The following is a 25,161-nucleotide window of genomic DNA, read 5'->3' on the forward strand; positions in this document are numbered from 1 at the left end:
GCAATGAAATTTAAACTATGTTTACACTGCCAGGACAATGTCATGAAATAAACCCACAATGAATAAGTCATGTGAACAGAATTACTAACAACTTTCACCCATACCAAGAAAATACAACTTTTAGTCCATAGGTGTTTCCATAGTTACAGACTACAATGCTTGTGTAGTCTAAGCCCAATTCGGAACCTGATTTCAATGCCATCCAACTTTTCTCTTTTTGCTCTTTTTGAGGAAGGTAAGCAAGAGGTCAGATGAAAAGGAGTAACAAAATTTTATGGTCTGAATTTTTTAAATAATGGCCATTACAAAGTTGCTGCATTATTTGTTTAAGAAGATGCATTGAAATCCTTTAAAGCTTGTTCAAAAGCTGATCCTTGCATTTTCTTTGTGTAGTTTCTCTCCCATTTCCTTTGTGACAAGATTGCCCCATAAGCTGAAAGATACACAAGAATGTTTAATCAACGATGTGCTTATTGTTAATTAAGAAAGAATCAATGAAAGCAATAATGGAAACTGGATAAAGATATTGCCACCAACCCTTGCCTCACCACATCAAGGAGATAGGGAATCAGCATGGCTCTAAGTGAGGAATGGGCAGATGATACTAAATAGAAACATAATACATAATGGATATATTTATATAGGAGGTCAAAGGAGTTCTTGCTGAGCTTATCAGTATGAATCATTTCTATTTATTGCACAAATTGTCATAGCCCAATATATGCAAGTGATATGAGAACATTGTTTTCTCATCTGAAAACCTGCCCCATGAGATATTTCTGGATACATTATATCAACAATTTGTAGATATTTGTTATAAATTTATTATAATCATTAGGTTATGTGAACATGATGAAAGGGTTGCCCATTAAATAAGTTATTATATTTAAAGGAAATTCTAAATTGAAATGCTTTATATTTCTTAAATTAAGTTTTTCACATCTATATGTAGCTTTTTATTATACATTTCAAACGACCTGCAGTTTCATCTATGGTCACTTAGATTAACAATATATTTTACCAAAAAAAATTATTACATTGTTCCCTGTTCCCTACGCTGTTCACCCCCTCTTCTCTGCAATTCCTGGTTCAAAAACAGGGGCACATCAACTTTGAAACCAAATACTGACTATGACAATTTGAACTTAATAGATTTTCTGTTAAATAGACAACCCCTTTAAATCAAATGTTCAATTGCAATAATTTAAGGCTTCTGAGCTGCAGTGAATCGCTAATCACTGTTGGAATTTATCACCATGTTGTCTGTTTTCTTATACTACTATTTGGGGGTCATTTATCTTAGTCCTTTCTCTTTTTTTCTTTTATATTATATTTTTTGTTGCATTTGCATATTTAGGCCAACATTTGTGACATTTTTCACTTTTTCGTCTGGTATTTAAATGATATATTTGGTGCAAATTGCAGTAAAATGGTGCAATTTTGGTACAAATAAACTCCAGTCCCTAGCAGGCTTAGACAAAACTTCAGAAGGGGGCTGCAGAAGAATTTGTGACTTTTGTGTGAGGCGCAAAAAAGCAACAGACACACATGCCTGAAATATCACTGTTCAAGATAAAATAAAGTCCAGCACTCATAAAAAAAAAAGACACGACTAAAGATAAATTACCCCCTTTGAGATTTTTTGTCTTAGTTGAGACTTTTTTGTCTTAGCTGAGACTATAAAGTCTCAACTGAGACATAAAAATCTCCAAAAGAAGTACAACAAAACAGATAACAGGTTGATAAAAACCCCTATTGTGTTTTCCACCCACCATAAGTAACAACGCTGCTGATGAAGCAAGATCATTGGCACAGAAGAAAAGTGAGTTTACTATGTAAAAATATGCCCTCTGTACCCATTAGGCACCTTTCATTGAGCAACGTGCATTACTGAAGGAAGGTGGAGGAGATGCCGCTCGGGTTACATCAGTGGTTTGCTTGTACTTTAAATAGATCTTTATCAACCCCCATACTGACAACAATGATATTTCTGTGTTGCTGATCAAATATTACCGGTATTTTTCACTTACCTTATTACTTTTATCCAAAGACAGAAACTCAGTGCGTGGGCCAATGCTTCTGCACCCTTTACTCTGATCTGGTTTTTCTCAAGACTTTGAGGGAGTTAAAATGGAATCATTTAAGAATAAGTGGAATATATCAGATGGATGTTCAACTTGTACAGAATGGGTCCTTTTTATCATTATGCTTTGTTTATGGCAAATCTTAAATAGATTTTCTGGTTTATTTTTGTATTATAAATCAACAGCTGTCCAACAGGGTCCAATAAAAAGTGTATGCACCTGTTAGTTATGTGGCATTTGTGCCGAGGTCCCAGAGGTGACCCGACCTGATCAGGACATCACTGCTGATGGCACAGTGAGAAGAGATATGTTTCTTTATTTGCCCCTCTCTGCTCCCAATAAATATAGATAAAAAAAGAACCTGTTCAACTCTGAACTCCCTTATACTGTAACTCTGTCTATCCATTGTCTATCCAGCAACAGATGAATCAACGATAATGTTTACTTTATTGAGATCCATTAAAAACATGCATGAAATAACGGTACAAGATGGAACACCAAAGTATAAAAAGACCTAAGCGTTATGCCTTACGGCTTAATCATAGAGACTAGAGACTTTCATCTGCTGCTGGACCATTCTTCCTCTTATGTAATTTACTTGTGGCCGTTGGGGCTTTATGTCAGTGCTCTAATAGAGACGATAGATTAACACTACCACAGGAGGCCAGCTGTATTCTTTTTACTTTTATTCCCAAAAGAATTGGTGGCGGTGCCAGGTACTTATTTTAGTCTACTTTAAAAATAACATGCTCTGTAGGTCTTTATGTATATGTATCCAGTGTTTACACTTACTCTAGTTTCTTTAGTCTTCTCATGTGTTTCAAAGAAGAAGACAAAGCACATGTTCCATCATCTCCAATTCTATTCCAAGATAATCTACAATAACATTTTTTATCAATTAATTTCAATACATATTACAGAAGGAGAAAGCTACAAAAAGTCTACCGCTAATAAGCCATTTCTAAATATTTAGCAAGCTCACTTCAGATACAGCAATACAAATTACTATATTGATGATTACCCAATAATAATATATTATTATTATTATCATTATTATTATTATACATTATATGTAATCAAAAGGATGTTTACCAATTTGAATAGAGATTTGGATGCAATGTTTTTCAGAGAACCAGTTTATTTAGATGTAGATATTCACATCTATATGTTTTTGGTACGTACAAGTTGTTCTTTCCCCTACACATTTTGCATACTTACATGATTTCTTCCAAGTTCTGGCAGCATCCAAGATCCTCAGCCAGAGATTTACAAACATTGTCAGATACTCCACAAACTCTTAGGCTGTGGAAACACAGATGAAGGGGTTTAAAGTAGATTCAGCAATGCATACACACTTCAGATACTGGTACATGTTTATTTTTCTAACTCCTGGTATTGGTACATCTCTCATACAATATACAAATTAAAGAGGCTTTGAAGGCAACTACACTTCAACAAGGAAGAAAGTACTTACTCAAGTTTCTTTAGCAATCTCAAGCGTGGAAATTGATTTGCAAGTTTCAGAAAACATTGCTCCGTAAATGTGTTTTCTGATAAACTGTGAAAAACGCATCAACATGAATTTTCAAAAAGAAAAAAAGAAAACGATTTTTCAATACTCAAATGCTGCTTGAAACTATGGGGAGAAGGGATACATTATCATGTAACATAGATCCAAATTCTCATAAAGGGTTGTCCTTCTCCATCAATCCCCCCATGTATTATCAATTGTTATATACTATTACATAATTAAATCACTTGAGTACTTTGGATTTATGTTTTATAGATTTATAATATCTTCATCTCTGTGTTGCACTTTTTTGCCAGAAGGGAATGTTGACTAGTTTCCCCTACTGTCGAAGGTAGGCATGGCAATCAGGCAGAGACAACTGGGAAGGGAGTTTAGTCTTATCCCTACAGTCTCTATGTAACCAGTCCGTTCCCAAATCTCCATATTCTTAGTTTTGTACCAGGAACATGGAGTTCCATGAAAAATATAAACTGTGACATGTTTCACCTCATGTCTTTTTGGAAGCATTCTCCCCTAGATGCACTGAAAGCACATTTTAGCAGCACATGTAGCGTTTACAGTTTTCCATGTGAGTAGTAAATATAGGCATTCCTACAGCTTGTAGTGTGTGGTATGATGAACTATCAATACCAGATAGTTCTGGTATCTTTAGTAGTTCAAAACTATTTGTTTTGATCACATTGTTAAATTATGTATTAGAAAATACAGACTATAAAGCATTTGTTCCATTTACCTGATGTCTTCCATTTGCACACATGAGCCCAAAGCTTCCATAAGTGCACTTTCAGATTTTTCCCCGAAACCGCAGGAGCGCAGACTGTAAACACATTGTCATATAATAGTGGAAATTAGATAATCATAGCAAAAGATTTATACAAAAAACACATCCTGCTACTCTAAGACCTGTCTTCAATTGTTAGGTAAACATGTTATATGAGCCATAATACACACTATAAGTCAACATTGTGCACTCACATAAACACCACAAGCGTAAAACATGCAGATATTAATTTATCCATTTCCATTTTACAACCACACATCTCATGAGCACAAACACTCCATTCATAAAGTAGTACTGGTACACAGTACACCAGATCCAAGTAACCCTTGCATTTTCAGTTGCCACTGCAATTAACTCTAATGCAAACTGTACACATACTATCACATTTTCAATGATTTTGTAAACTGCTTGATAAAATAAAAATCTTTATACAAAAGAATATCTTCAAACCACTCTATACTTTATACTAGCTGTAGCCCCCAGCCTTGCCTGGGATAGTAATTAACTGCTCTTAGCTATAACAAAATAGAATGGATTAACAAAAAATATTCTATTTCTATCTATGTAACTATCTCTCTAAATCTATATCTATTTGTCTCTGTCTTTTTCTCTTTCTGTTTGTCTTTCTCTGTCTCTCTCTTTCTTTCTCTGTCTGTCTTTCTGTCTCTTTCTATATTTCTCTGTCTCTCACTGTCTCTCACTCTCTGAGCTCTGTGTCTGTCTGATTGTCTCTCTCTGTGTCTGTCTCTGTGTGTCTGTCTGTGCGTCTCTCTCTCTGTCTTGTTTGTCTCTTTCTCTGTCTGTATATCTCATCGTCTGTCTCCCTCTCTGTCTTTGTCTGTCTTTCTCTGTCTGTTTCTCTCTCAATCGATCTCTCTTAGTCTGTCTCTCTTAGTCTGTCTCTATGTCTGCCTCTCTCTGTCTGTCTCTCTGTTTCGTTATCTGTCCCTCTCTTTCTGCCTCTCCACCTGTCTCTCTCTCTGTATCTATCCCTGTCTCTGCATCTGTCTCTCTCTTTGTGTCTGTATCTCTCTGTCTCTTTGTGTCTGTCTTTCTCTGCCTGTCTGTATCTGTCTGTCTTTCTCTATCTGTCTATCTCTTTCTTTCTGTCTATCTCTGCCTCTCAGTCTATCTCTTGGTATGTCTGTCTGTCTCACTCGTTCCCTAGAACTGATATAAATATTAATTTAAACAGTAAAAATCATAAACACATTAGGTATTGCAGCGTCCGAAAATGCCTGATCTAAATATAATAATGTTTTTTCACTGCGTTTAATCCTCTAATGGAAAATAGCGCCCAAAGTCGAAAATGCCACTTTTTTTGCCATTTTGAAAAATCTAAAAAAATCTATAAAAAATGATCAAAAGGTAGCACAATCCTAAAATATATAGCAATGAAAACACCATCAAAAGTCGCAAAAAATGACACTACCCACAGCTCTGTACACCAAAGTATGAAAAAGTTATTGGCGCCAGAAGGTGGCAAAAAAATATATATATATTTTTGTAAAGGAGGTTTTAATTTTTGTAAATGTATGAAAACATTATAAAACCTATAAAAATTTGGTATCTCCATGATCGTACCGACCCAAAGAATAAAGTAGACATGTCATTTGTGGCGCACAGTGAAAGCTGTAAAATCCAAGCCCACAAGAAAACGTTGCAGATGCGTTTTTTCACCATTTTCACTGCATTTGAATTTTTTTTCCTGCTTCCCAGTACATGGCATGGAATATTAAATACCGTCAATATGAAGTGCAATTTGTTACGCAGAAAATAAGCCATAACACAGCTCTTTATGTGGAAAAATAAAATTTTTTATAGATTTTTGAGGGTGGTGAGTGAAAAATGGAATTGAAAAAACTAAAAAGGGATTTGCCTCAAATCCAAAATTTACAGTAGTGTCCACTCCTGTATATAACCCCTTTGTGTCCTTGTGGCTTGTGTCCATGTGGATTTGAGACATTTGCAACAAAAAGTCTCAAAAAGAAGCCAAAATTGGATCCTGACGGATAGGAAAAACTAAACATGTATCACAAGAAAAAAGACATGATCATACATAAGGAACATAAAAAGACCTTCCAAATGACTCAATTATACACCAAAGAAAAAAAAAACTATGATACATGTCCCCCATTATTCTTTTGTCCCTTCTGAACCTGTCTCTGTTCTACTTCAGGTTGGGATTTATTCCGGCATCCTATGTAGCTGGTGTCTGTTGGGAAGTCTGGGGTAATTGTTTATGCCTGTACTATTTCAGTTTTTTTGCACCTACCACATCGATGTCTTGCACTTATGACCACTGTCGATCTGTTGCACCTCACCCCAGGGCCCTATTGTCCAGTATACCCTTTTGAACTAATATGATATGGCGAATAGGGACCTAACGATTGCCTTTGGAATATCAGATGGATGAATGATAGGGTGGTATCTTAGAAAACATAATTTCGCACCTGGAGGGGGACTGGTTCAAGAAAGCTTGGATGGGTTGGGACTATCCCTCTGTTTTTGCCTCTAATGCTAGTGGAGTATACATTTTTGTGTGCAGGAGTGGGTCTTTTATTCCGCTGGAAGCGTTCATAGATTTTGATGGCAGATACGTCATTATCCATGCCTTTTTATGGAGCCTCCTTGATATTGGTCAGTGTCTATATCCATTTTCAGGTGTGATCTCCTCCGCCCTATCCTTGACTTTATTCTACAACACACAGGAGTTCCTGTAATGTGGGTGGGAGAATTCAATAGTATTTGAGATAGGTCCTTGGACAGGAACTTGGGAAGTGACCCCACTAGGGAACCCTCCAGAGCATCCCACTATCCCCCCTCCTATATGCTATTGCTGTAGAACCGTTATTTGTGAAACTTCAGGGCTCGTCTTGTGTGGGGCCAGGATTAACATATATACTGAGTGCAGTGCTGAAGGTAACTACAAAGTTTGACACCTAATCAGGCCTTAGGATTAATCGGACTAAGTTGCATATACTCACTATTGACCAATTCATTCCCACAGCTGAAGCTGCAGCTCGACCTCTTTGTGTGACATCAAAGATCACATACCTAGGATTGTGGGTTACGCGCTTTATTGTGAACTACTGTCATGGGTGCTCCTGCGTCCCATCGCCCAGGTCGCAAGCGCACCCGTGCCCATCTCCGCTGCCCCGATCCCCTGGCGAGTCTCTTACCTCGCCACGATCCAGTGCCGACCCCGGCAGCGCAGCGTGCGCGTGCCACCTTCAGTAAATTTAAGGGGCCAGCGCGCCATTAATTGGTGCTGGCCATTTTTAGAAAAAAAGTACTTAAGCCTGCCTCTTCCTACACTTCCTGTGCCTGACAGCCTTAGAGAAAGCTTCCTAGCGATTATCCTGCATTCCTGTGTCTCTCCGTTCCTGTGCCTACAGCATTCCTGTGTGTTCCTGTGTATTCCTGCGTCCCAGTATGTTCCTGCTCCTGAGTCCTGTGTTGCCGTGTTCCTGTGTTACCAGAGTCCCTCCGTGTTCCTGTGTTACCAGTGTTCCTCCATGTTGCTGTGTTCCTGCGTTGCTGTGTTCCTGGACCTCTGGATTGGACTTGACCCTGCATCTCTGCCGCCTGCCATGACCCTGTGCCTAAACCTGACCACTAGACTGTCTTCGGTTAATGTACCTCGACCTTGGCTGCCACCGCGGGCTAGTCTCACCTGTGGAACAACCTGGGGGTCCCTGCCGAGGGGGGAGGTCGAGGATATCCACCAGTTTGCTGTTCTGCTCCTGTAAGGAGGGGGGGGTGGATCCACCTGGTGGCTCCTCGCCGCAGCAAGACCATCCCGCTTTGCGGCAGGTTCTGGTGAAGACCAGGAGTCCACTTAGACTCCGCTCCCGGGTTGCAGCTAGCATCGTTATCCCCCGCGGTGGTCCAGGGAGTCCACAGACTTTAGCCCCAGAGACTCTTCCCGCACCCCAGTGCAGCGCTGCCCCGCTCCGGATCGCTACTTACTCTTCCCTGCTCCTGATGGCTCTGTCGCGGTCCTGTAATCCTGTGGTGGTCCTGTAGTCCTGTGGCGGTCCGGTATCCCAGTAGACTTCCTGAGGTCCTGCCAGCAGTCCTTCCGAGGTCCTGCCAGCCGTCCTTCCGATGTCCTGCCAGCCTTCCTTCCGAGGTCCTGCCAGCCATCCTTCCGAGGTCCTGCCAGCCATCCTTCCGAGGTCCTGCCAGCCATCCTTCCGAGGTCATGCCAGCCATCCTTCCGAGGTCCTGCCAGCCGTCCTCCAGTGGTCCTGCCTTCCCGTGGTCCTGCCTTCTCGTGTCCCTACCTTGGCTGCCACCGTGGGCCTAGTCGCACCCGTGGAGCGACCTGGTGGCTCCTCGCCGCAGCAAGACCATCCCACTTTGCAGCGGGTTCTGCCAAAGACCAGGAGTCCACTTAGACTCCGCTTCTGGGTTGCAGCTAGCATCGTTATCCCCCGCGGTGGTCCAGGGTGTCCACAGACTTTAGCCCTAGAGACTCTTCCCGCACCCCAGTGCATGACAACAGCCTTCCCAGTAATACATATATACAGCCTTCCCAGTAATACATATATATAATGCCCTAGTAATACATATATACAGTTCCCCTAGTAATGAATACATACACCCCACAGTAATAGTAATACATATATAGAGCCCCCCAATAATACATATATACAGTCTCCCAGTAATAGATATATTAGCTCCCTCAGTAATAAATATATACACCCCCAGTACCCCAGTAATACATATATACAGCCTCCCCAGTAATACATATATACAATGCCCTAGTAATACATATATACAGTTCCCCTACTAATATATACACCCCTGAGTAATACATATATACAGCCTCCCCAGTAAAACATGTATACAGTCTCCCAGTAATACATATATTAGCTCCCCCAGTTACAAATATATACACCCCCAGTAATACATATATATAGCCTTCCCAGTAATACATTTATAGAGCCCCCAGAAATACTTTAACCCCTTAAGGACGGAGGGTTTTTCGCCTAATTTCTCGCTCTCCAACTTCAAAAATCCATAACTTTTTCATTTTTCCGTGTACAGACCTGTGTGAGGGCTTATTTTGTGCGTAACAAATTTTACTTTCCCGTAATGTTATTTATTTTAACATGCCGTGTACTGCGAAGCTGAAAAAAAATTCCAAACGTGGAAAAGTTCTTGTGGGCTCAGTTTTTACGACTTTCACTCTTCGCTTCAAATAACACGCCTACTTTATTCTTTGGTTCGGTGCGATCGCGGTGATACCAAATTTATACAGGTTTTATTGTGTTTTAATACATTTTCAAAAATAAAACGAATGTGTACAAAAAAGAAAAAAAAATTTTGCCATCTTCTGACGCTAATAACTTTTTCATACTTTGGCGCACGGAGATGTGTGAGGGGTCATTTTTTGCGAAATGAAGCGACGTTTTCATTGCTACCATTTTGAGGTCTGTGCGACATTTTGATCATTTTTTATTTCATTTTCTATGTTATGTAAAAAGGTGTAAAAGTCGCATTTCGGACATTTGGGCGCCATTTCCCGCCTCGGAGGTCACCGCCGCCCATAACCGTTTTTATATTTTGATAGATCGGACATTTTGGGACGCGGCGATACCTAATATGTTTGTGATTTTTACTGTTTATTATGTTTTATATCAGTTCTAGGGAAAGGGGGGTGATTTGAATTTTTAATATTTTATTAATTTTTTTTATTTTTTAAACTTTTTTTTTTCTTTTTTTTTTCACTATCTTTTAGACCAGTGATGGCGAACCTTTTACAGACCGAGTGCCCAAACTACAACCGAAATCCACTTATTTACTGTGAAGTGCCAACATGAAATTTTAAGCAGTAATTTATTGCTACCTGCTATCTTTTAATGGTATTGACGGTCTGAGGCCACCAGTTAAGAGAAGGAGGGCAAATTCAGATTATCATTGTAGCTTCTTTCCATGGTCTCTCTGTAAAGGAAGAATGGTCGGGTCCAGCATGATGACCTCCAAAGATAATGCAGTTCTGTAAAAACCTCACTTTTTCCGCAGTTCCAAAAAGCACTGAGAGCAGCATCTCTTAATTTGCCTGGGACTGCAGGAAGATTCAGTGTTTGGTGCACTCTGTCCTGGGGTGATGGCCCGAGTGCCCATAGAAAGGGCTCTGAGTGCCACCTCTGGCACCCGTGCCACAGGTTCGCCACCACTGTTTTAGACCATCTAGGGTACATTAACCCTAGATGGTCAGATCGCTGCTACCATATACTGCAATACTTCTGTATTGCAATATATGGCATTTTTGCAGCACATTCATTACAATGAGCCACTGACTCATTGTAACGAATCTGCAGCTGCCATGTAGCCTCGTGTCAAGAGAAGACACGAGGCTACCATGGCAACCGATCGCCGCCCCCCGATGACGTTCGGGGACGTGGCGATCGAAAAAAAGATGGTGGCGCCCGCGTGCCGCCGTCTTTTAAACGCCGCCGGCGACTTTGCCGGCGGCAAAGAAGGTGTTAATAACCGACCGCGGTTATTAGCGGTGGGGGTTTTGTGCAAAATGCAAAAACCCCCACCTTTGTATGAAGAGGACTCAGCCCGTGAGCCCTCTTCATACATCCCTTATACCTCTGCGCCGTAGAGCTACGGCGCAGAGCGTTAAGGGGTTATTACAGCCCCTCCAAGTAATACGTATGTACAACCCTCCCAGTAATTCATATATACAGTTCCCCAGTAATACATATATACAGCTCCCCAAGTAATACATATTTACAGACAGGGGCATAACTAGGAGAGGCAAGGCCACATGGCAGACTTCTGTAAGAGCCCCCTACCCCTATGTATACACTTATGCAAACACATCTTATACACTTATATATACATTTATACACTTTAACTTAATTTAACAGTAACTGGTGACCACATGGGGGAAGGGGAAAGTACATGCAAGGAATTAGAGATATCTCTACACCTGCTGTTCCGCTGTCCCTTTCCTCACCCCCCCCCCCCCCCCGATATTTCTTATCTAAACTACTGATTCATACTATGTACTGTGGAAGATGTGCACTGTTATATACATGTTATGGTGTGCAATGTGCAGCATAATCAGGGCCAGATTAAGACTGGTGGGGGCCACAGGCTGCAAAATCTGGAGGAGGTTCCTACTGAATGTAGATAAAAAAGGTCAGTGCTCAACTCTTCTAAGTCACAATCCACATTCAGTAGGTAATCTCACCACCTTCCCTTCAGTTAGAAATTGAGGATCTCCTAGGTTTCTCCTGCCTTTTCTTCGTTCTCCTGAACACTGGATTCCAATGCACCCCTGAACCACTCCCGTGTCCGTGGTGCACCACCCGTGTTCCAATGCACCACGGAATGTGAATTGTGACTTAGAAGAGTTGAGCACTGACCTTTTTTATCTGTGTGAATTGGTTACTATAGTGGGAGAGTGCCGGTTCAGTAGCTCCTCTGTTTCTTCTTTTTTGTCCCTGTTCTTTTTCCGGAGGTCAAACTTTTTGCAATATTTAATCCCACTGAAAGTAGCATGCATACACATGCTCCTTCTCGATATCCCTTCAGTAATACATCTATATAGAGCCACTAACACCCTAGTAATACATCTATATGGAGCCGCCAACCCCCAGTAAAACATCTACAGACAGCCGCCTCATCCTTCAGTAATACATCTATATACAGCCGCCTCACCCCCCAGTAATACATCTATATACAGCCGCCTCACTCCCAGTAATAGATCTATATACAGCCGCATCACCCCCAGTAATACATCTATATACAGACGCCTCCCCCCCCCCAGTAATACATTTATATACAGCTGCCAACCCCCAAGTAATACATCTACACACAGCCACCAACTCCCCAGTAATACATCTACATACAGCCGCCTTGCCAGAGTAATCCATCTGCACACAGCCGCCTCACCCCCAGTAATACATCTACATACAGACGCCAACACCACAGTGATAAATCTACATACAGCTGCTAACCCCTCTGTAATACATTTATATACAGGCAGTCTCCCGGTTACGTATAAGATAGGTTATTGGAATTATCAATAAAACTTAATTAGACACTTTACAAATGATCACTGCAGCCTAGAACTAAAGTTAAGCATCCATAAATCTTCACCAAGGGTCACAGGGGTAGGGAGGTCCGTCTATAACTAAGTGTTGTCTATAAGTCGGGTGCCCTTAAGTAGAGAACCGCCTGCACATCCGCCTCACCCTAGAAATGCATCTATACATCTACCTCAACCCCTACTAGCCATGCAGTACTAGCAAACACACACCTCAACCCACACCAGTTATGCAGTCCTATGCAACATACAACTCAGCCCACATCAGCCATGCAGTCCCATGTAACATACACCTCAACCCGTATACAGCCCCCCCAGTAATACTTATGTACAACCCTCCCAGGAATACATATATACAGCTCCCCCATATATAGAGCCAGGGGCATAACTTGGAGAGATAGGGCCACATAGACTTCTGAAAGAGCAGCATACCCCCCCAGAAAATATACATATTTGTATACTCACACATTAATACACTTATGCAAACACATCTTATCCACTGATATAAACATTTATACACTTACACAGTTCTGACCCAGTAGCTGTTGACCACATGGGGAAGAGGAAAGTACAAGGAATTAGAGATGAGAAATCTCTAATCCTGTTGTTCTGCTATTCCCTTCCTCTCCCAGACATTTCTTATTTGAACTGCCGATTCATGCTGCTTACTGTGGAGGATGTGCACTGTTATATAGATATTATGGAGTACAATGTGCAGCATAATCAGGGCCGGATTAAGGTTGGTGGGGGCCCCTGGGCGCAAAATCTGGTGCAAGCTCCCACTGAATGTAGCATACATACACATTCTCCTTCTCATTATCCCCCCAGTAATAATATATAGAGCCGCCAACCCCCCAGTAATACATCTATATACCGCCCCTCATTCTCCAGTTATACATCTATATACAGCTGCCTCCCCCAGTTATACATCTATATACAGCCGCCTCACCCCCCCAGTAATACATCTATATACAGCCACCTCACCCCCCAGTAATACATCTATATACAGCCGCCTCACCCCCCAGTAATACATCTATATACCACCCCTCATCCTCCAGTAATACATATATATACAGCCGCCAACCACCCAGTAATATATCTACAATTAGCTGCCAACCCCCCAGTAATATATCTACATATAGCCGCCAACCCCCCAGTAATACATCTATATACCGCCCCTCATTCTCCAGTTATACATCTATATACAGCTGCCTCCCCCAGTTATACATCTATATACAGCCGCCTCACCCCCCCAGTAATACATCTATATACAGCCACCTCACCCCCCAGTAATACATCTATATACAGCCGCCTCACCCCCCAGTAATACATCTATATACCACCCCTCATCCTCCAGTAATACATATATATACAGCCGCCAACCACCCAGTAATATATCTACAATTAGCCGCCAACCCCCCAGTAATATATCTACATATAGCCGCCAACCCCCCAGTAACACATCTATATACAGCTGCCTTCCCCAGTTATACATCTATATACAGCTGCCTCACCCCCCAGTAATACATCTATATACAGCCGCCTCACCGCCCAGTAATACATACATCTATCTAACATACACCCCACACCCTCATACAGTGGGTGATTCGGATGGCCATCAACCGAACCGCCCACACTGTAATCCTCCATTGAAATGTCCCATTAATCCCTGTATGCTTGTGTATATTAGACAGGTGTGTATGTGTTACTATCTGTGCATATATGTATGCATAAACAGTACATGATGAAATGCATGAATTAGTATATGGTTATATGCATGTATGTGTAAACTGTAAGTGCCTGATGTGTGTGTGTCTATTTACGCTGCTTCTTATGTGGTATTTGATTTCTGTCAAAAAATTTAAATTCTGGGATGTAAGGGACCCCTCACTTTTACATGGCCCTTAAACCGCTCCTGAAAGCAACTGATAATCTACTTTATATATTCATTACCCTACATATGCAGTTCTTATTTTATGTGTAAGCACATTTTCTATCATCTACATTTCATTTATTTACAATGTACATAAAAGCTTTCATTTTATTAAGGTTAACCATATTATTACTTGTGATGAGTCGTCATTGGGGTTGAGCAGACCCCAACCGCAAAGTTTATTAGAAATTCAAGTATAGCTTTACTAAATGTGCTGTAACAGAAAAAAAAACTCCCTTTTGTTCTTACATGAACACGTCTTTTATTAAATAATTTTGTGTGTCCACCTGCATAAACAGTTTATTGAAATATCCTGAAACTGCCTTGTCCTCTATATGACTAGTCGTGTAAGATGCACATTACGTTAGTACAGTGTTTTTCATCAATCTGCAGCAATGTGTAATCTTTATATTTCTCCTAGGATTAAAGGTGATTTTATTGCATTGTACAGAGAGTCCAAAAACAGACTAGTACACTGCTGTATTAGAAACAGTAATAGAGTAAGCCATATTAAATAATCACGTAAATTGATTGCGTGTAAGCCACATGAATTCAATGTTGTGCTCCGTTATTATCGGTGATTTAAGCCACAATGACAGAAGCCTGGTGCTGGGTGCAGTCTGCGCTTGGCAATAACATAGGTCAGCACACAGGATATTAGCTCTGGCATGCACAGCTAACAAAATAAAATGTTCTTTTCACTTGCTGCTAAAAAGGAAGTTGCTATAGCAACCTGTCAGTGCCTGTCTGTGTATACGCCTCACTGATGATGTCATCAGATGCCCCAGGACTACAAGCCCATGAAATAAACAGCAGCTGACATGGGCGAGCCGATAGGAAGTGTGTGGGTTACATAAACAGCCGTGTGGTGGCACTTAGTACCACCATCATACACCACGGGTCAGTGGGAACCATTAGCAATAATAAATGTAACTGTAACTGTAATATGAATTGCAGCATGTTATCAAAATTATATACAAATTGTATTTTATACAAAACTTAGAATGCCATTTAGGTATAAGATGCAATTGATCTCATACAGAGATGTTAAAGAAACAAAATTTCCTTTTTTTAAATGTAGAAAATATTTAGCACAGCTATCATAAAGAGATTACATATACTGTATTATAGTTGCTAAACTCATGGCAAATCAGTTCAGTTTTTATAGTTGTAAGATTGCTGGGTGGTGCAGGAAATCTACCATCAAAATCCATCATGATAAACCAGGGACACCTACTCATAGATCCAGGCACCATACTGTATTACTTAGAAACTACCTGGTCAAGGAAGTAAGGAGACTTTGCAATCAAAGGCCACCTCTGCAGGTCATTGATGCTCCACTGGGAAATATGAAAATATGTTTTCCAGGATGGGATAAGGAAATCTTTGCCTCTCGTTTGCCTTGCAAGGTAGCCACCTTAACATAAACCATGACTTTTTACTTCCCTAAGTTCCCTACACTGTACTGACAAGATGCAAAGACATGGAGACTGTGCTGTCTAGAGAGTCTATTCCTTACAGAAAACAGTCAGGCTTCATCGACAGTTTTGGTCATCAAAATTTTATTATGTTAAAAATACAAGACAGAAAAATGTTTGGACAACTACACTGTACTGGAGGGACACACAACAACATCAGGGCAGAGCTAACGGAAAACAGAAGGTAACAGTCACAGAATCTAATACCTCATATCATGTCAGTCAGGGGTGTACCAAGCCTGTCTGCTGCCTGAGGCGAGCCATAGAGAGACCCCTCCCCCCCCCCCACCATTTATGTAATATATAAGGGAGTGTCAGGACCAGATCCATCATATTGGTTTGGTGTGAAAATAAATCAATGCAAAATACATACAGAGTACCGCCATGTAGTATAAAATGCATACAGCGTACCACTATGTAATACAAGATAGATACAGTGTACAGCCATGTAGTATAAAATTCATAGAATACCGTCATTTAGCAGAAAACATATACAGCCAGGGCCCCCATTGAATGTAGTCCAGACAGGGAACAGTAGTATATCCCCCAAAGCCAGCAATCACTGTATACATATATATCACACACACACATCACAAATTTCACACATATATATATATATATATATATACATATATATATATAAACCTATATCATGTTATACGTGTATATACAGTATACACGCATTACACCTATATCTACACCCTTTACATGGTATACCTGCATATACACATACATGGCACCTATATATACACACCTATTACATGTTATACAACTATATACACGCATATATAATACATTACACCTATATATACAGTTATTACAAGTCATACACATTACACCTATATATACAGCTATTACAAGTCATACCTCTATATACACACGCATTACACCTATATATACAGCTATTACATGTCATACCTCTATATACACACGCATTACACACACATATATATATATATACAGCTATTTCATGTCAAACCTCTATATACACACAAATTACACCTATATATACTGCTATTACTCTATATACACATGCATTATACACACACACATATATATATATGTGTGTGTGTGTGTAATGCATGTGTATATAGAGGTATGACGTGTAATAGCTGTATATATAGGTGTAATGCATGTATATATAGAGGTATGACATGTAATAGCTGTATATATAGGTGTAATGCATGTATATATAGTGGTATGACATGTAATAGCTGTATATATAGGTGTACTGCATGTATATATAGCGGTATGACATGTAATAGCTGTATATATATATATACATACATACACACAGCTATCAGCTATTACATGTCATACCTCTATATACACACACATGACATGTTTTACACACATATGCACATGACAAAACACATATAAACAGGGGACACACACACATATATACACATGACAAGACACACACACATATATATACACAGGGAAGACACACACACATGTATATACACAGGGAAGACACACACACACATGTATATACACAGGGAAGACACACACACATGTATATACACAGGGAATACACACACACAGGTATATACACAGGGAAGACACACACATATACACATTACACTTACCTGATATCCAGCAGGAGGTCCAGGTCAGGCAGTGCATTCATCATGGCAGTGGATGGAGCTGTCTCCTCTGTGCTGCAGGCCCGGGCTGGTGGGCGGGGCTTCTCCTGTCAGCTCTGCCCGGGCTGCACCTCCAGGGAGATCAGCCACACAGTGTCGGACTGGAGTACCTTGGGCCCACCAGAGAAGTTTTTTGGGGGGCCCACCCTTCATGTAATGAGAGACTACCTGACTACTCCTAATTGAAGTGTAAAACACGTTCTGGCGGATTTATTAGAAACATCTAACATTAGATGCAGAGCCAGAACCAAGCCCAGTACATAACTGCAGCATTCAGCCAAGCTTACTATATACATCCCCACCCCCTACAGCAGCCATTAAAGCCACCCCCTCCCACCCCCTACAGCAGCCATTAAAGCCACCCACTACAGCAGCCATCAAGGCCCCCTTCCCCCTGGCTCTCCCAGAGCTGCCATTATGCCATCACAGGGCCGAGAGCTGCCACTCACCTCCGGCTCCGGGTGTAAGCTGTTATGCGCACGCGCCTCTGTCAGGCGCCGCGCGCTCCTGCCCTACTCACAAGAGCCCCCCCCTCCCACCCCCTACAGCAGCCATTAAAGCCCCCCCTCCCACAGCCATTAAAGCCCCCCCCCTCCCACAGCAGCCATTAAAAGCCCCCCCTCACACCCCCTACAGCAGCCATTAAAGCCCCCCCCCCTCCAGCAGCCATTAAAGCCCCCCCCCCTACTGCAGCCATTAAAGCCACCCCCCCTCCCACCCCCTACAGCAGCCATTAAAGCCACCCCCCCTCCCACCCCCTACAGCAGCCATTAAAGCCACCCCCCCTCCCACCCCCTACAGCAGCCATTAAAGCCCCCCCTCCCACCCCCTACAGCAGCCATTAAAGCCCCCCCTCCCACCCCCTACAGCAGCCATTAAAGCCCCCCCTCCCACCCCCTACAGCAGCCATTAAAGCCCCCCCTCCCACCCCCTACAGCAGCCATTAAAGCCCCCCTCCCACCCCCTACAGCAGCCATTAAAGCCCCCCCCCTCCCACCCCTACAGCAGCCATTAAAGCCCCCCCCTCCCACCCCCTACAGCAGCCATTAAAGCCCCCCCTCCCACCCCCTACAGCAGCCATTAAAGCCCCCCCCTCCCACCCCCTACAGCAGCCATTAAAGCCCCCCCCTCCCACCCCCTACAGCAGCCATTAAAGCCCCCCCCTCCCACCCCCTACAGCAGCCATTAAAGCCCCCCCTGCCACCCCCTACAGTAGCCATTAAAGCCCCCCCTGCCACCCCCTACAGTAGCCATTAAAGCCCCCCCCTCCCACCCCCTACAGCAGCCATTAAAGCCCCCCCCTCCCACCCCCTACAGCAGCCATTAAAGCCCCCCCTCCCACCCCCTACAGCAGCCATTAAAGCCCCCCCCTCCCACCCCCTACAGCAGCCATTAAAGCCTCCCACCCCCTACAGCAGCCATTAAAGCCCCCCCCCTCCCACCCCCTACAGCAGCCATTAAAGCCTCCCACCCCCTACAGCAGCCATTAAAGCCCCCCCCTCCCACCCCCTACAGCAGCCATTAAAGCCCCCCCCTCCCACCCCCTACAGCAGCCATTAAAGCCCCCCCCTCCCACCCCCTACAGCAGCCATTAAAGCCCCCCCCTCCCACCCCCTACAGCAGCCATTAAAGCCCCCCCCCCTCCCACCCCCTACAGCAGCCATTAAAGCCTCCCACCCCCTACAGCAGCCATTAAAGCCCCCCCCCCTCCCACCCCCTACAGCAGCCATTAAAGCCCCCCCCTCCCACCCCCTACAGCAGCCATTAAAGCCCCCCCCTCCCACCCCCTACAGCAGCCATTAAAGCCCCCCCCTCCCACCCCCTACAGCAGCCATTAAAGCCCCCCCCTCCCACCCCCTACAGCAGCCATTAAAGCCCCCCCCTCCCACCCCCTACAGCAGCCATTAAAGCCCCCCCCCTCCCACCCCCTACAGCAGCCATTAAAGCCCCCCCCCTCCCACCCCCTACAGCAGCCATTAAAGCCCCCCCCCTCCCACCCCCTACAGCAGCCATTAAAGCCCCCCCCTCCCACCCCCTACAGCAGCCATTAAAGCCCCCCCTCCCACCCCCTACAGCAGCCATTAAAGCCCCCCCCTCCCACCCCCTACAGCAGCCATTAAAGCCCCCCCCTCCCACCCCCTACAGCAGCCATTAAAGCCCCCCCCCTCCCACCCCCTACAGCAGCCATTAAAGCCCCCCCCCTCCCACCCCCTACAGCAGCCATTAAAGCCCCCCCCTCCCACCCCCTACAGCAGCCATTAAAGCCCCCCCCCTCCCACCCCCTACAGCAGCCATTAAAGCCCCCCCCCTCCCACCCCCTACAGCAGCCATTAAAGCCCCCCCCCTCCCACCCCCTACAGCAGCCATTAAAGCCCCCCCCTCCCACCCCCTACAGCAGCCATTAAAGCCCCCCCCCTCCCACCCCCTACAGCAGCCATTAAAGCCCCCCCCCTCCCACCCCCTACAGCAGCCATTAAAGCCCCCCCCCTCCCACCCCCTACAGCAGCCATTAAAGCCCCCCCCCTCCCACCCCCTACAGCAGCCATTAAAGCCCCCCCCTCCCACCCCCTACAGCAGCCATTAAAGCCCCCCCCCTCCCACCCCCTACAGCAGCCATTAAAGCCCCCCCCCTCCCACCCCCTACAGCAGCCATTAAAGCCCCCCCCCCTCCCACCCCCTACAGCAGCCATTAAAGCCCCCCCCCCCTCCCACCCCCTACAGCAGCCATTAAAGCCCCCCCCCCCTCCCACCCCCTACAGCAGCCATTAAAGCCCCCCCCCTCCCACCCCCTACAGCAGCCATTAAAGCCCCCCCCTCCCACCCCCTACAGCAGCCATTAAAGCCCCCCCCCCTCCCACCCCCTACAGCAGCCATTAAAGCCCCCCCCCTCCCACCCCCTACAGCAGCCATTAAAGCCCCCCCCCTCCCACCCCCTACAGCAGCCATTAAAGCCCCCCCCCTCCCACCCCCTACAGCAGCCATTAAAGCCCCCCCCCTCCCACCCCCTACAGCAGCCATTAAAGCCCCCCCCTCCCACCCCCTACAGCAGCCATTAAAGCCCCCCCCCTCCCACCCCCTACAGCAGCCATTAAAGCCCCCCCCTCCCACCCCCTACAGCAGCCATTAAAGCCCCCCCCCCTCCCACCCCCTACAGCAGCCATTAAAGCCCCCCCCTCCCACCCCCTACAGCAGCCATTAAAGCCCCCCCCCTCCCACCCCCTACAGCAGCCATTAAAGCCCCCCCCCTCCCACCCCCTACAGCAGCCATTAAAGCCCCCCCCTCCCACCCCCTACAGCAGCCATTAAAGCCCCCCCTCCCACCCCCTACAGCAGCCATTAAAGCCACCCCTCCCACCCCCTACAGCAGCCATTAAAGCCACCCTCACCTCCTACAGCAGCCATTAAAGCCACCCCCTCCCACCCCCTACAGCAGCCATTAAAGCCACCCCCTCCCACCCCCTACAGCAGCCATTAAAGCCACCCCCTCCCACCCCCTACAGCAGCCATTAAAGTCACCCACTACAGCAGCAATCAAGGCCCCCTTCCCCCTGGCTCTCCCAGAGCTGCCATTATGCCATCACAGGGCCGAGAGCTGCCACTCACCTCCGGCTCCGGGTGTAAGCTGTTACGCGCACGCGCCTCTGTCAGGCGCCGCACACTCCTGCCCTACTCACAAGAGCCGCGGCGTCCGCGCTCTGATGCTGGCGGGGGCGGCGCTTGCGTACATCGTTGTGCGCAGCGCGTCTCTGCCAGCAGCCCTGCTGGGGAGTGTCCGACTCCCAGCTGTGATCAGGTGCTGGCGGAAACAGCGTCCGCCAGCTCCCGGTGGCCCCGGCAGCCCGACTCCACTTCTGAAGTCAGCGTCGGTACTTAGGGCCCACCGGAGGTTTCTCCGGTAATCCGGTGGGCCAGTCCGACGCTGCAGCCACAGGTTTGAATGTGGCGCTCCCGCTACTCCTGCTCCCCCTCACTCCTCCTGGCTGCCTCTGCACTAGTGACACAGGAAGTGCTAGTAAGCGCTTCCTATGTCAAAGCAGCGCCGCACAGGACGTCCTGCGCGGTGCTGTCAGCAATGGTACTTGCATCTGAATGATGCAACTACTATTGTAAGTAGTAGCCGAGCAGCCTGGTAGCCTTCAAAATGCCGCCCCTCCACCAGCAGGAGGCGTGCCGCCCTGAGGCGAAAGTCTCAACTCGCCTCATGACTGGTGCGCCCCTGATGTCAGTACTAACTCTTAACAACATATCATGCATTATCACATCCAGTGTTCCATACTGCAAATAGTGGATGTTAATGTTTCCTTTAATAAAGAGTAAGTAACAATCACAGTTCTGGACAACATGGGAAGCAAAGTCTCAAGCAATAAAGTGCTTAGTGCATATCCTCTATTGCTGTATTTTTAAAGTGCCAAAAAATAATCAATGTTATTTCACTAGAGAGGGAAAGACAGTCTACCCCTTTCTATATGTGCAATATACAAGACCATAAGGGAGTACTTAGTGCATATTACCTGCACACCGCAACCGCCTGCCTCTGCCCCTATGACTAAGAACCCTTATGGAATAAACATACTGATTTGGCTTTTTTCCTGAATCATGTTATTAGGTTTTCTGAAAAAGTGATGCCAATAGTCAATGGGGTACATTTACTTACCCGTCCAATCGCGATCCCCGCTGTGCGTTGTCAGACAAGGATTGGGGTCGGCAATTCTCTTAAGCCTCACAGAGGTGAGCAGGGGAAAGTAAAGGAAGCTGTATATTTCTGTATATTGGCAGATGGTCCTTTATTACTAGTTTCGGCAGCATGGTGGTAGCAGTGAGACTTGTCAATCAGGAACGGGGAGGCAGGGGAGTGCAGGGAACAATGAATATGCAGGACTGTTATTGGACTCATCTCAGATGAATTGCATATGCTTTTTTTTTTAAATAAATCAGAAAAGCACCAAAGCTCCAGAGGCAGAAATAGAACTATTGCAAACAGCAGGCCTATTTATAAATCTACCCCATTGACTGTCACTAGGGTGTAGACCGCGACTCATGGCTTGACAGGCTGCATGGGGCTTGTGCACCCCTGATCCCCTTTTTAGTTTAGATAATTGCGTGTTGCACTTGGAGCTCAGGAATGAAGCTCCTCTGCTATACATTAGAGGAATAAGGGACTAGGAAGGAATGCCCACATTTATCTCAAGCACTGCTAGAGTGACCAGAAAAACAGGACTGTGGAGTTAGTGACCTTTTGGCAGAGCTGCCCCAATTTCTGTCACATGAAAGCCCCGTTCCCTGCCGCCATGGTCTATGCCTTCTGATATGGCTGCCATCCGTGCTGTGCTGGTGAACAAAACTACGCAAGGACCAACCTGCCACAGTGTTGTGTAAAAAAAACAGCAAACTTTCAGGCCTGAAAGTGTGAAGTGTGCATCCGTTGGGCAGGAACGCCCTGCAGCTGCGCCCCCTCCATGCCCCTCCATGGAGGGGGCGTAATTTTAGAATTAATTTCTTGCAGTGTGCAAAAAAAATTGGCATAGAGTCACTGATAAATATCCCCCATGATATATACATATTCCACTTTTTTACATATTGTAAGTAGATACTATATTCCATATGTGCACAGATTACTCACACAAATACAAATCTCTCAAGTATTGAGATTTCATTTATTCATATTATATGTATATGCCCGTTAGGCCTTGTTCACACCTGCAAGTAGGTCTTCTATGTACCTTCAGTTCTCCATAGACTTAAACAGAACTTACAATCCACATCCATTATTAACAGTGAAAAAAAATAGCATTTACCCCCTATTAATAACAGAATGTGTAACAGAACCAGGCGATTGCTGAACTTGGTCTTACTCCCATATATACACATACATACATATTCCATTTGTATACAAATGTCTGTAACTCAAACATTCCACACTTATACATACTCCACTCTATACAGACAGCTATGTGGCGTAACTACAGAGGTAGCAGCCATAGCAGCTGCTATGGGGCCTGCAGTGTCAGGGGGCCCCAGCATCCTACCTGATACACTGTGTAATGGAGGATGTGCACCATTATATACATATTATGCTGCATATTGTACATGAATCAGGGGGAGGGCAGCAGAATGATAGGAATAGGGATCTCTCTGCCATGTACTTCCCCGATGTGGTCCGCAGCTACAGGTAAGCAAATCTGTGAAAGTGTATAAATGTGTATATCAATATATACACATATATATACACATATATATGTAAAAGATGCTATGGGGCCCTGCCTTCCCTAGTTATGCCCCTCAGGAAAGGTGTTGACAGCTGGGGTAGGCCAGGGGTGAGCAGTTTGTGGGGCATGTAGAGCTCAGGGAGAAGTAGCTGGAGTGTGGAGAACAGGTCTGGAGAGTCACTGGGGTGAGAGGGGAAATGCACAATGTTGCACTATACAGGAAGTCCTGGCATTCTCTTCCGGTTCTCCTTCCAGTGTCACTCTCCTGTCTTACCTTTCCCTCCTGCCACTGACTACTACACAGCAAAGTTATCACAACAGTGCAGCGGAGGAAGGAGAGACAGAGGGCCAGATACTTGAACAATCTGCCTTAGTTCAGTTTGCCCCACTAATAAGCACTTTGCGCCACAGTATTTAGTAGTGTTGCACGCTCTTAGTTAAACTTGTCTGTTTTCGTGATGTTGCACCTTTTTTATTCTTGGTGCATTTTGAGCAGTGGCGCAGTAATAAATGTGATGTACACTAGGAACACACACCAACATGTCCCTTTAAGTGCACAGTTTTCAAAAGCGTTGGACGAAATGCAGCTGCAACACAACAGTAACGCAAAAACATAATAAATGCGCAAGCTCCAAACACAGACACTTTTTTCATTCAAACATAGACTAAAATTGGAGCAGACACAATAATACATCTAGGCCAGAATCTCTACTGAAGATGCTCCAGCACTGGTGCTGCATGTGCCCCCCGTTAGTGGACTGAGCTTCTGTACAAGTGCAGGGAGCTGGGCCCCCCAGAGAAACCCCTGGCCAATAATGGTCAGGATGATCTACTGCTGTAAAGGTCTCGGACGCAATCTGATATATAAATTGTACAAATTCTTTTTACTTACTGAAGAACCTTTAAATGCTTTACTTGAGACAAAGCAGTGAATAAGTGACTTGTGGTTTTGTTTTCAAAATTATTTCCAGATAAACTGCAAAAAATGGAAAATACACTAAATTTATATAATTTACAAAGGATGCACAAAATACTGGTACGTGGTACCCCATCTAATTTCTTCTGCCTAAAAACAATACTAGTTTAAGTTAGTTTTATTGTCAATTACGCACTTGAAAACTAGTTCTCCAAAACTGTTTTTTTCAAGTAATACTGAAGCCTACTTTCCCGCACCGCAACGTAATATACCATCATAGTCATTGCACAGGCTCAGAAGTTTAGCCTGTGCCACAGAAGACAGCCATTTAAACCTTCGAAGCTGTGGTTAATAATGACTGCTGCGGCTAAGACCTTCTGAGGACTATTCCTCCGCATTGGCATCCCACGCCACAATCAGAAGGTGCACTGCTATGTCAGACAGGGGTCTAGTGAAGGCCCAGTAGCAGTACAGAATTTACTAGCGGTCAGAATTTACTGCAATGCTATATA

At 44.6% G+C, this 25,161-nt stretch overlaps 1 protein-coding gene across 8 annotated transcripts in view; it reads right to left on the minus strand.

The window, feature by feature from the left end:
- Positions 1-254: 254 nt before the first annotated feature.
- The window catches only part of NLRC5 (NLR family CARD domain containing 5), a 118,210-nt gene continuing 93,303 nt past the window's right edge, over positions 255-25,161 (minus strand). For 6 of the 8 annotated variants that reach the window (XM_072117559.1, XM_072117556.1, XM_072117554.1 and 3 more), the window contains 7 exons: positions 24,626-24,709; positions 4,349-4,432; positions 3,559-3,642; positions 3,303-3,386; positions 2,877-2,960; positions 2,031-2,114; positions 255-433 (listed from right to left, as the gene is read on the minus strand). In XM_072117559.1, coding sequence (XP_071973660.1) covers positions 361-433; positions 2,031-2,114; positions 2,877-2,960; positions 3,303-3,386; positions 3,559-3,642; positions 4,349-4,432; positions 24,626-24,709 — 577 coding nt within the window. In that variant the 3' untranslated portion in view covers positions 255-360. Of the gene's footprint in view, positions 434-518; positions 605-2,030; positions 2,115-2,876; positions 2,961-3,302; positions 3,387-3,558; positions 3,643-4,348; positions 4,433-24,625; positions 24,710-25,161 lie in introns of those variants that run through there. The other 2 variants (XM_072117553.1, XM_072117557.1) reach the window with 2 other exon arrangements.

The sequence above is a fragment of the Engystomops pustulosus genome, chromosome 7 (assembly GCF_040894005.1).
Source record: "Engystomops pustulosus chromosome 7, aEngPut4.maternal, whole genome shotgun sequence".
NCBI classification, from domain to species: Eukaryota; Metazoa; Chordata; class Amphibia; order Anura; family Leptodactylidae; genus Engystomops; species Engystomops pustulosus.